The sequence below is a fragment of the Arachis ipaensis genome, chromosome B4 (genome assembly GCF_059453495.1).
Source record: "Arachis ipaensis isolate K30076 ecotype BB chromosome B4, ASM5945349v1, whole genome shotgun sequence".
Taxonomy (NCBI): domain Eukaryota; kingdom Viridiplantae; phylum Streptophyta; class Magnoliopsida; order Fabales; family Fabaceae; genus Arachis; species Arachis ipaensis.
Window position 1 is genome coordinate 142,772,151 of NC_142439.1, and position 12,913 is coordinate 142,785,063.

General features: G+C 33.9%; 1 protein-coding gene across 1 annotated transcript; it reads left to right on the forward strand.

Moving 5' to 3' along the window:
- The first annotated feature begins 307 nt into the window (after window positions 1–307).
- On the forward strand, window positions 308–3,479 carry LOC107635348 (transcription factor MYB16-like). Its single transcript, XM_016338813.3, has 3 exons — window positions 308–564; window positions 737–866; window positions 1,922–3,479. Exons 1-3 carry the CDS (start codon window positions 432–434, stop codon window positions 3,036–3,038), a joined length of 1,380 nt encoding a protein of 459 aa, XP_016194299.1. The 5' UTR covers window positions 308–431; the 3' UTR covers window positions 3,039–3,479.
- The last annotated feature ends 9,434 nt before the right edge of the window (window positions 3,480–12,913 follow it).

Consider the following 12,913-nt stretch of genomic DNA (forward strand, 5'->3'; position numbering starts at 1 on the left):
AAAAATTGGCCCTAGCTAGCAATATGTGCCATAAATTCTAGGTGACGTATCACTCAAGTATTATGACTATGACTTTAATTTTCTAGCTCAAAACCTCAAAGCTGCGTCCATAGGGTTTAAAATTATAATATATGAAAAGACAATTGAACCACTCCATTTGCATTTCACTCCAATCAATTATGCAATGATGAACTCCAAATTAAAAGTATATCATCATGAAATGAAAGGGTATTATTGTAATGACAAAGCAGATACACTGTCAAAAATAGTTTGTTATACCATTTATGCCACTAATGAATAATCCATCATCACTCTTTCTTGTGCTATTATATATGAAGAAATAGGAAAAGCTATCTCAGTGTTAAGTAGCAACTAGTGTATACAATATTACTGTTAGTTGTTCCTGTTCCTGTTCCTATTCCTCCTTCAAAATGGGAAGATCACCATGTTGTGACAAAGTGGGTTTGAAGAAAGGACCATGGACACCAGAGGAAGATCAGAAGCTCTTAGCCTATATTGAAGAACATGGTCATGGAAGCTGGCGCGCTTTGCCAGCAAAAGCAGGTAATTTTAGTCGTTGATCTCAATCATGTATCAGTAACTGATACTTTTTTATATAGTGTTTATTTTGATATTCGAACAATTTTTTAATTTTTTTTAACAAGGACTTTTTAATTATATTATTTAAAAGAAAAAAAGTGTAATGTTTATTTTTGTATGTAATATTATTGTATAGGGCTTGAAAGGTGTGGGAAGAGCTGCAGATTGAGATGGACAAATTATCTAAGGCCTGATATTAAGAGGGGAAAGTTCAGTTTGCAAGAAGAACAAGCTATCATTCAGCTTCATGCACTCTTAGGAAACAGGTAATTTTGTTTGTATATATATGTTTGTGGAGTTAGTTATATATATAGTACAGTAGTACAATAATGTTTAGGTTTATTATTTTTGTTCTTGAATGTTCTAAATCAAAGGTGCTCATCATTTCATTGTTTAGCTTCATTGTTATGTTCTTGGTATCATCATTGTTATTATTTCTCTTTCTTTCTTTTCAAAGAGTGAGATAGAACTGAAAAATGTGATCTCTTTGCACCCAAAATAAATAAATAAATAAAATTCGTATTATAAAATTATAATGAGAGAACTAGAAGCTGGAAATAATTTTTGGTGCTGTTTAATTTGACACCTTAAGTGTATAATGAAAAAAAAAAAAAGAAACATATTTTTCTTAATTATTTAATTATAGTACAACATTTGCATTTGGGATCAGGCATTTGGTAACTGGGTTTTTGGGGGGGACTACGAATAATAATTTCTTTTGCTTTTCCAACTTGCATTGCTGTGCAGAATGTCTTAAATGCAAATGGTCTTCTCTCAATTTCTTGAACCACATTTTCTCTAGCCTATAATTATTATTTCCAACACTGATTTAATTGTGGTTCCTGCCATCTCCATAAATTCACTTCCTGACACCCAATTAGTTCATTCAACATATATGGTCCTTGATTAAATACAGAAAAGAAAAAAAAAAGAAAAGAAATCAAGTATACATATCTTCTAGCTAGATTCCACACAAAAGCTAAAATCAATTGTCCATGAATGTGATTTCTAATAAATATTTTCTCTTCAATTGAGTTGCATTTTTTTAAGATCAAAGTAAAAAAAAAAATATTATAGTAATAAACACAAAAAACTAGAAGTTCATCAAAAACAATATCTATTAGTTCATATATATAGGTAAAGAATAATTACACATTGAAATCTTACTTGATATGAGTTAAACTCAAACTAAATTTTAAACCCTTTAATCATTCATATATTCTATCATTTTTAGTATATTTTTAGATCAACATTCAACAGCATTTGATAAATTCTAGGGTTTGCATTGGATTCTTATAAATTGTGTTGTTGTTGTTTATAGGTGGTCAGCTATAGCCACACATTTGCCAAAAAGGACAGATAATGAGATAAAAAATTATTGGAACACGCATCTCAAAAAAAGATTAACAAAAATGGGCATCGATCCTGTGACTCATAAGCCCAGAAACGATGCCCTAGTCTCTGGTGACGGCGGCCATTCAAAGAAGGTCGCCGCCAACCTCAGCCACATGGCTCAGTGGGAGAGTGCTAGGCTTGAAGCTGAAGCAAGATTGGTTAGGGAATCAAAATTACGTTCATCACAACAACACTCATTACAAATTCCAAGTTCTACTACCACTTTTCCATCTTCGTCCTCGTCTTCGTCTTCAGCTCAAGTTATGATCAAATTAGCCGACGAATCTCCAATAACAACAACCAAGGATTGGACTAATAATGAAGATTGGTTATTGAGATCTAATCATGAAAGTAATGGTGGTGGTGGAATGGGAAATGCTGAACTTGAGTCACCAACATCTACATTATCATTCTCGGAGAACAATGCATCACCAGCAATAATTGGAGAAAATAGCAACAATAATGTTAATGTAGTGGTGCCTATGATTGAGTTTGTTGGAGCTACTTCAGGTTCATATTCTGAGAATGATGGAATTATTAGGAGTATTAACGTGAAGGAAGAAGGTAGTGAAGATCATCATGATCATCATCAACATGAGTGGAAAGACTATGATAATAATTCTTCAATGGGTACTACTTTCAACCCTAGCTTGCATGAATTGACAATGATGACCATGGAATCCACGTGGGGAAGTTCTTCTCATCATCATCAAAATCATGATCATGATGATGAGTCTCTTAGGACAAGTGGTAGTAATGGTGCACATGTTAATGTTGGTGATGATGATGATGATGATGCTGAAGAAGAAGATGAAGAGTTAGGGTTCACAAATCTTCTGCTGAATACTAATAATAATAACAACCCTAATAATGATAATAATGAATTGAGTTTGTCATCTGAAGGTGGTGGTGGTGGTGGCGGCGGCGGCGGCGGCGGAGAGTCTCATAACAATGACAATGGTGATTCCTATGAAGATAAGAACTATTGGAACAGCATTCTCCATTTGGTGGATTCTTCACCTTCTGATTCACCAATCTTTTGATTATATATATATATATATAGCAGCATCCATCTCTACCTTCCTTTCAAGAACATATTTAATTTAATTTGCCATAAGAATTATTTAAGCAAGAACATATGCATGCATGCACACAGAAAATTCTTGTTACATATTTAAATTCTTATTCTCCTTATTAGCTTCCAAGGTTCCATGTAGTTGTTTTTGTTGATGCTCTCATGGAGACTCTTTTTTTTTTTTTTTTGGTAATTAATTAGGGTTTTTCAGTTGTCTGAAAAGCAATCAGTGGAACAAAAATGTCAAGTAGTTATATATTTTGTTGCTTCTTCTACTGTGCATCACCAAATATGTTCATATCAACTTGTTCTGAGTTTGACTTTATTAGATATCTAGAGTTATATATGATGTATGTCTTTGTTTACAGTTTACAAATAGTTTAGTTCAATTAAGGAAGTTCAATTTCTATCACTAGGTTACATTTAATTAGACATATTACTATATAGATAAGATGAATACAAAACATGCTTCATATATATTAAAAATCAGTCTCTATATATATTTATATGTATATTGATAATGTTATATAACTAAGTTATGTTGATAATTAAATTCAACTAAATTAGTCTAATAATTCATTCATACAATAAAAATTAATTGAATAAAAAGGAGGAGCTGCATAAAAAAAATTAGTTATGTTCATCTAACAATTTTCTTTGTTTATATTTATATCTATATATTGATTCACACATTTTTTAACTAAATAATTAACAAATAGGATGATCAAATATGCTATAGTAAAATAATCAAATATATATAATAGACAAATAATTAAATTTATTTTTAGTATTATAATAAAAAGTTGTTATAAAATGACAAATACCTATTTTTATAGGTAGCATAATTGAATAAATAATTGACTTTAGTAATTATAATATCTAAAAGCTCTTTTTTTTCCCTCATGACAATATATACTTAGATTGAATGTAACTATAAAACAAGGTATTTATAGGAATTAAATTAACAAAATCATAGTAAAATAATGTTGTAAACTGATGTGATCTTCTTAAGTGGATTAACTTAATTTGTCACAATCTCTTTTTTTTTTTGGGACAAATACTAAACTTTATTAAATTCTTTTCTAACAGCCAAACAAAAACTAATAAGTCTCTGGATTTCTGGGTAGAGGATAATGCTTCCTCCTCTAGACAAATTCTGATGATAGAGTGCGTGAATTTCGTGAACTTCATGATTTTCATTTCAATCCCGCTACATTACCAACAATATTTCTATCAACTTCTGCCAACTCTTATTTATGATTATGTTTAATAGAAGTGTCTTTGTAGATGTGTTTAATAAAAATGTCTTTTTTTATGACTGTATTTAATAGAAGTGTTTTTATAGATATATTTTTTGGATGTGCCTCTTTATATGTGTTTAAAATATAATAATTAATTATTATTGACAATAATTGGCAGATAATATGTTAGTACCTATATTTTTCCTTTTCCTTTTTACTTCTTGGTAACTTTCTTTTTCGATTATATATGCTAAGGAAATAACAAAACTCAATAAAAAAAAAATGAGCAAGTAAATATTTCGTATATCTGTAAGTTAAAATATTACCCATTTAATTATAAATTATACATCTAAATTTTATATTAATAATTAATTATTGACTTAATTTTTTATGATTTTCCTATGTTACTTTATTTGGATTTGAATCTCTATTTAGACAACCATATCCAATAATAGAAGTATTTACTAGGGACTTTATTGCTGTTAGTTTCATGTCGCATTCTTGCTTTTCAACGTTTTTAATTCATTGTTTATGTATTTAGGGGGTTCTCTTTCACGTCCCTATTCATTTTGCTTGGTTGTCATGTACTATACATGGAGTTGTATGTATCAACTATCATCAAGAGAGAGTGAGAAAAACCATATATATAATAATGCCCCTCAATCATAAATATAATTGACTTAATTTGGATTTGATCTTCTCCACAACAAAACAAATCTTAACTACATATTGGGATCTTCAAAATGTCAAAATCACACAAAACACCTCTTTCAGTCCATACCCATTAATTATTACAATTAGAATTAACTATTTTTGGATTTTAAAAAATATGTGCGCTACCTTTATATATATTTTTATATTTTTAATATTAAAAGTAATTAATAAGAAGAAAGATTATACCGTAGAAAAATGTACAAACAAGATGTAAGAAAATATTGCAAATAAACGTCATTTTTCTAAAAAGAAAAAGTTAATATTTTTAATTTAAAGTTTAGAATATATAAGTTAGAGTTTAGAATTAGAAGTTAAGATTTTAAATTTTAAAGTTAAGGTGGTAGAAATGATGGCAAGTGACTAGATGAAATTGTGGTGGTAAAAGTTGGAGAAAAAGTGAAAACGGTCATAATTATTTTTATTTATTTATGTTGTATTTGGTTTGACGTTTGAAATATAAAAAGTACGTTCAAGTTTTTTAAATGCTTCAATTTTTATAAAATTAATTGATAAGATTTATTTAAATATATAAAATAAAATGGTAAAGTAATATAGAAAAGTTATTTAAATTTATGTTCTTTTTTAATAATTTTTTATTTAAAAATGTGATTTTGAGTAATGTAATCCAAACAAAATATATTATATTATGATTTATTTTCATCAATGGTAACACTAATTTACTTTTTATCAAAATCAAATTTAAAAAATCAATATGATTCAAACTCTCATTTGTAAATTTTAATCCAAACCCACAAGCAATGTTATTCCATCATCAAAGTTGTTATTTTATTTTGGACACTAGTTAGTGTGGTTTTGATTTATTTCTACTCAATTTTATTTTTTATCTTTAAATTTAATAAGTATTTAAATTTTTTTAGTATTTTTCTTTTTTTTTGGTATTATTGATATAATTTTGTTTTTTTTTTTCTTTTTGAAATAAAAACGAGGATAAAGCCAAAAAAAACTTAAATACAAATTAAACCTCCATTTTTTTCTTTTTTTTGGTCAGGACAACTCTCAATTCTAGATACAGCACACACCCATACACTCTTTATATAATTATCAATTTTTTCTCCTCGGTTACAGTTAGTAGGAATTGAGTTCGAGACGTTTAAGATGGGAAAGGGGCGAAATGCCGTGTGAGTTAAGACTCATTGAAAAAAGAATTAAAATAGCTTTGGAATCACATTCCACTCTAACTCTTATCATCCCCATTGTCTAAGCAAATGTTGAAACCTTGGTCTAGTCCCCATAATTCCGCCTTATTGGCAGAGCAACTGCCAATGAAGAAAGAAAATTCACCTATAACACAAGCCATTCCTTCCAAACTGGCATTTCACCTGTTGAGGCCCATTCTTTTTTTTTCTTACTTATGTCAGTGGTAGTAGAACATCTTCTTTTTTGGTTTGGGAAACGGAGCTAGATCATTTTTCTTTTCTGGAAATGCAAAATAATATATTGCTTGGTAACATTCTCCCTTAGTCAAAGCTTTAAATTTTTGGAATGAGTCTGAAAAGAGCACTTAAAGTGGTTTTCTTGAGGTTAATTTGGGCCTATCTTAGAGTTTAACTTCAACTTCAGATGGGCTAGAACTTCAAGACCAAGAAAAAAAACTGGGAAGTGAAAGTGATTAATTTGTCAATTGATGCAAATCACAAAGCTTCCTCTAGATCATAATGACATATTGACATTCAATGAATCAATGCAAGCTGATGCAATAGCTTCCACTAGCATCAATCAAAACATTATTAGGTTAGATAACAATATGTCTCATGTTCTGTGTAAGAATTAATTTAAAAACACAATAAAGTCACTAATTATTCAGAACATACATTGGGGGTAAGTGCATTGAAAAGCAAGTTTCGGTGCTTGAATTTTATTAAATCACCAATTATTCAGAACATTAGGGTAAGTAGATTGGAAAACAAGCACTAAGCACCTCTTTTGGTGCTTGAATTTTTCAGCATATAACCCTCTATAAATTTATCCTTCATTGGAGCACTATGATATAGTATCAACTATCAAGTATCAACTAAACTAATTACACATCATATTATTCCATATAAGATGGGGATTCTCAAGGCTGTTTTGGCAGTGGTTCTTTTTGCTATGGTTCATGCTCAGCCAAATCTAGCAGGCAGGGTACTTTTGAATAAGGAAAAACAACTAGCTAGGGCAAAGTTCTAAGGGTCTCATCCCTTCCTCGGGGCCAAATCCCCACCAAAACCATACCTCAAGGTGGCAGCGGAGGAGGACATGGCCGGATGAGCCCTCTCCGCCCTCCATGATCTAACTGGGGCTAGCCAGGCCGATTCATGCTCAAGAGTTTGTGAAAATCAGCAATAATTTATTATAGTTTGATTCTCTCATCAAGTGATATAATGAAGGAAAGGAGTAAAAATGGGTCTATAGCCCAATTAGGAAATTATTGTTAGGAGTAATATTTACTATAAATAGAGTAATAGTGATAAAATCAAATAACCATGAATTGAGTAATTTGTATCTTCTTTCCTATTCTCTCCCTCTTAATTCTCCTTGATTTCTCTCTAATTGATTAATTCTTCCCTTATACAATTTCATCCTCATTACATTGGTGGAATTTTAAAGAGAGAAGATACAAATTACTCAATTCATAATTATTTGATTCTTTCATTACAGTAAATTCTATTCCTAATGAGAATTTCCTAAGTGAAATATAGGTCTATTTTTACTCCTTACATATAACCATTCGATCAAACCAAGTTGGGTAGTTGATAATAATTTCTTAATATGTGAATGTTTCTCAAACATGCTCTAAAGTTCCAATTCGATTAAGCTGAATCAGCAGGTACTTGCAGTTAAATTCTATGAAGAGAAACCTTAGGCCTTAACAAACAGGTAAGGGGATAACTGCAAAACCAGCACAAACAGTAATAATGTGTGTGCTAGATATAATAAGCAGATCCCAAAAAAATCTATCTGTGCACGTTCAGATTAGGCAATCCAATGATATAATTGTCAAGATACAATACAAATAGAACAAATTTTACCAAGAAAAAGTATAGGGACCACCAACTTTTGTGTTTTCTAGCCAGTAACCATCAAAACAAAAGTGAGTGATTTCTCACCATTAGATATAATCTCACACCATTAAAAACACTATTGATGGCCAATTAATGATTACAAAACACCAAAATTACTGACCCCTAGCATTCCTCTCTTACCAAAGTAAATAATCACTTTTTGTACCGGTTTGTTGTGAGGGAATTTGTGGCAGCTAAACATGTGATGTTCTAACTGCTAAGTGATATTCACAAATTCCCAATATCAATTTATGCACTTTTAGATTAGGTCTCCAATGATATACTGACAATGGAGCCTCGTAGGAGTGCAATGTAACATAATGCTATGCATAGTTTACAACTTTACATACAAAAAAAATATCATGAAATCAAATCAAATTGCTAAAAAATTGGAGCTTCTTATGTATGGGTGATACTGGCAGGATCAAACATATTGGAGTCAGATCTGCAAAGCGGTGCCCAAACATTTTTTATTGCACCTTGGAAATTAGGCAACTGATAATTTTCAAGCCATCACAGAGCCTCGGTAAAAGTGCACTCCAGAATCTATATTATCAAGGATTGAAAGCTCAAATTAAACTATTGGAAACAATCAAAACCCACCATTCAAAAACTCGTATGAAATAGAAATCCCAATTGTGAAGAGAACAGAATCAAATGAAGTAGAATCCTAAAGCTGCATAATTTCAGCAACACACGAAGTGGAATGTTCAAAAGCGAGACTCTTTTTAAGTTAGATCTGAGCGGCGATGTACTTGTGAGCTTGTGATGAAGTGTGAAACGGTTAGGGTTTGGAACAGGGTCCTTTTATAGGAGTCAGAGTTCAGAAATTAGGGCGTCACACTGAGAAACTCAAAACGCAGCGTAGTTGTGAGATAAAGATTAACGGCAAAGATATTTTTGTCGGAATCAAATGTTTATTTTGCGGAAGAAGGGACAAAAATATACCCAAAAATTTACCCGCTCCGCACAATTATATTTGAAATTTTGAATCATTTAACGAAACACGTGTATTGATGAATTTATATTTTACGATAATTTTTTGTTAGAATTGAGAGGATTTCATCATATAAATCTACATTTATTTTCTTAAATAGCATGCTTTTGAGCTTTTCTCCTAAATTATGTTTGGTTGTGAAAACATGTTCTTTTATGCTTAATTTAACATATTTTATTCTATTTGCCTTCTATTCGATACCTTGATATTGTTTGTGAGTGATTTCAGATGTATAAGGTAAGAATGGCTTAATGAGATTGGAAAAGGAGCATGCAAGGATGAGGAAGTATGAAGAAACAAACGAGAAGAGTAAAGCGATGTGTGCGTGCGCACAGCTCCTTGTGCGTACGCACAGGTAGCAAAGCAAAGCGAAGTGTGCGAGCGCACAGCATCTTGCGCGTCGCACGATCATCCAAAGTATCGCGAAATGTGCGTGCGCATAGCCTCTTGTGCGTACATACAGCTTGAGATTTTCGGTCAAGTGTGCATGCGCACACTTCTGTGCGTACGCACAAGTACCTGCGCATGCCTTCATTAAAAACGCATGTGACTCGCATTTTGAGGGGCTTAGAGGCCCAATTCTAATGGCTAGAGCTCATATTGTAAGGGGCAAACATTGAAGAAGCATAGCATATCATTAGAGTAGTTGGTAGATAGTAGTAGGAGGTTTTAGGTTTAGTTTTTCTTTAAGTTTTCTCTCAATACCATTAGGGTTTCTATTAGGGTTTACATTTCAAGTGCCATTTTTTATTTTTTATCTTGGATTTTTACTTGCCTCCATTGTAAGTATTTTTTAATTACTACTTTTTATAGTTACAACTAGTATATGTTTCTGTACACTGTACGGGATAATTAATAAAAATATATAAAATTTTTTATTAAAAGAGATTAAACAAAAAATATATATAATAATTATTACTATAAATATTTTATAAAGTTATAATTAAAATCAAAGTTTAATTATTTTTAATGTTAAAAATATTAAAAATAATTAGTATTTGTCTTAACTGATTTGGATTGATTGAGTGGTCATCTCACTCGTCTACCTAAGTAAGTATTAGAGTTTCAAATTCCGCCTTATGTATGTAACAACTCATTGGCTACGGCAGACCCTCAATAAATGGAGTTTCAATCCATGGAGGATTAGTTCTCAACCTGTCGAGTTGGAAAATACAGTGAAAGAAAATAGTATTTGTCTTGAAAGTAAAACAATTCTCATTGATGATAGCAATACTTATGGTGATTTGCTTTTGTTAAAATTTAACTGTGACAGTTTTATTTATTGGTATCATATTCATTCAGGAAGTCAAACAATATGATCAACGTTATTACCGGTTAAAATTTTATATTTTATGACATGATTTTCAAGCTTTTAAACTTATAAACTTATGTCATTACAAAAGCTATTAGATTGATTAATATTTTTTGGTAATATTACCAAAACACCGTAGTTGAGTATATTAATTTGTGTAAAAAAAAAAACTATAATAATTTTTGTTATTTAATATATAATTTATTTTTTTGAAAAATGAATTATTAGGAAGTTGTCCACAGGTCGGAGGACCAAGGCACACTGGGGGAGATGAATAGGTATATTGTTAGCGTAATTATTATCTTGTTAACACTTTTGTATTTAGAGTCCACTGTTTTAGGGTTTGTTACTTGAAGTTGTTAAGTATGAAATTTTGTTTAATTTAATGTGATGTATTTGACGTGCGTACTTAATTACTCGATGTGTTCCGTTTCTTAAGTATACGCGTATGTTACGCTTAGACATCACTTGATGTAATCTACTTAGGCAAAATATGACATAACGTACGCCGATAAAATAACACACACCAATTTTCAACATAACTGATACACAATAAGGTAATAAGGTACGTAACCTAAGTAACAAAATACAAAGCAGGTCCTACACATACATAACATAAATAAATAATGCAAGCCAACGTACAACACTGATGATAAATAAAAGTGATATACATAAAACAGGTCATCTAAATAGATGTGATCCAGTGAAGCAACAACAGAAAATCCGTGTCCTCTGGCTTCTCCGGACGAGCGGCTCCTTGTCCTCAATGTCATCCTCGTCATCATCCAGGTCTGCCTGTGGAGGTGGCCTAGGCTGGACTGGCAAAGGACGTGCGGAAGACCCTAAAGGAAGTGACTCCCCGTGGACGGGTGCCCTAGACGGTCCGGCAACTGAATGTGCGCCACCAGTATCGGCGGAATGAGAGGTACCACCCAACGCAAAATACTCATGAGCAGACCTTGAAGGAAGCTCGTTCAGGTCGACATCTAAGTGTGCCTACGTCCCCGTAATCTGCACCCGCCGACGTGCCGCATCATCATATGCATAATGGCACTGATCTCATCTAGGAAGTGTGAACCGCCGAACTCCGCATCAAGATCATCACTGGGCAGCAAGTCTGAAAATAGCGTCCCCGGACTAACCCATGTCTGACTCTCATGAACTGCGTGGTCGTCACCGGGGACACCAACGAAGTAATCGCCGAGCGACCCTGATCCAAGTCCACCGTCACCCTGGCCCAAATCATCTCCCATACCAGACCCGTACCACTCTCCACCATGACCTCCAGGACGAGGACTAACGCCCCCTATCCCAGCAGGGATCCCGCCACCCCCTCCACCATCATGGCTTCCAGCCTCTCACGCACCAGGCCCATGCTGATTACCATCGTCGTCATCGTCACCATGACCACCATGATCGTCAACTCCAGCACGGGCCCTGCGTCGGCCTCCACACCCTCGTCGTCTACCTCCACCCCTCTGCATAGCGTCACCCTCCTCCATGGCCTGGTCGAGCCACCTCCACTCACGCTGGCTTCGTCGTGTCCCGACATGAGCTCTCCGCTCAACCCGACGCCTATCCAGAACGTCGTCAACACGATCCATCTCAGGCACTCGTCTGGCACCCCTCTGTGTCGCCTCAACCGGAATAGGCACGGATCTCGAATCCCCAAGATACATCTCAGGTGACAGGAATCTCTTACCATGCTGACCCAACCAATCCAAGAAGTCATGTGAAGGACCTGGGTCTGCCACAACATCAAACCAAAGAACATGATCCGCACGGCTCTCCTAATGAAGATGCCAGAACTGCAAACTATATGAGAATCAACGATCACCACCTCTGCCATCCTTCGACATCAAGAAGTCGATGTTTAGGGCGGGCTGGGGGCAGGGCGGGACTGTACTCCACCGAACTGCGGTAGCACCCGATCAATCTGGTGCCACTCTATGACGGTGAAATATATCAATGCCGTCACACACCGTCATAACACCGTATGACGAGGCTCCAACACCTCCAGATGCACAACCTAAAGGACGTCGGGAGAGCTATACGGCATCCAAATAAACTATAAATACATAGTAACAACGTTAGGCCATACCGTGATACGAAGTATGAAATGTTAATTAAAAATAAGCGGTTCGTATACTTACATCCCCAGCTTGTAACAGGTTCATCCTCAGCCTCCACATCTGCACTCGAGGTCCCTTCTCGCTAGCGGAAGGATTGTGACCAGACCACCTACAACTCACATCGGTGGTATAACGAAAGCAAAATATGACCACATCGTATAACGTTATAAGCGGACATGGAATAAAATAATTTAAGACGAAATAGAAAAAAACAATAACAGTACCTCGAGGCCAAGGGCCAGTTGAACGTATCATATCCAGCAGGTCTAAATGCAGGAAAGCGTCAGAAGATCCAAGACTGAAATAGCTGTAATGGACCGGCTAACTTCACAACATGTCTGTTGGCTACTCGGCACATGCACTGGTACAACCACGCGAGTGCTGC

Bases quoted from the DNA above. Each gene is read 5' to 3' on its own strand.
- LOC107635348 (XM_016338813.3), top strand. From the start codon at position 432: ATGGGAAGATCACCATGTTGTGACAAAGTGGGTTTGAAGAAAGGACCA. The intron at 565-736 runs GTAATTTTAGTC...ATTATTGTATAG, and splicing joins CGCTTTGCCAGCAAAAGCAG to GGCTTGAAAGGTGTGGGAAG. The intron at 867-1,921 runs GTAATTTTGTTT...TGTTGTTTATAG, and splicing joins CATGCACTCTTAGGAAACAG to GTGGTCAGCTATAGCCACAC.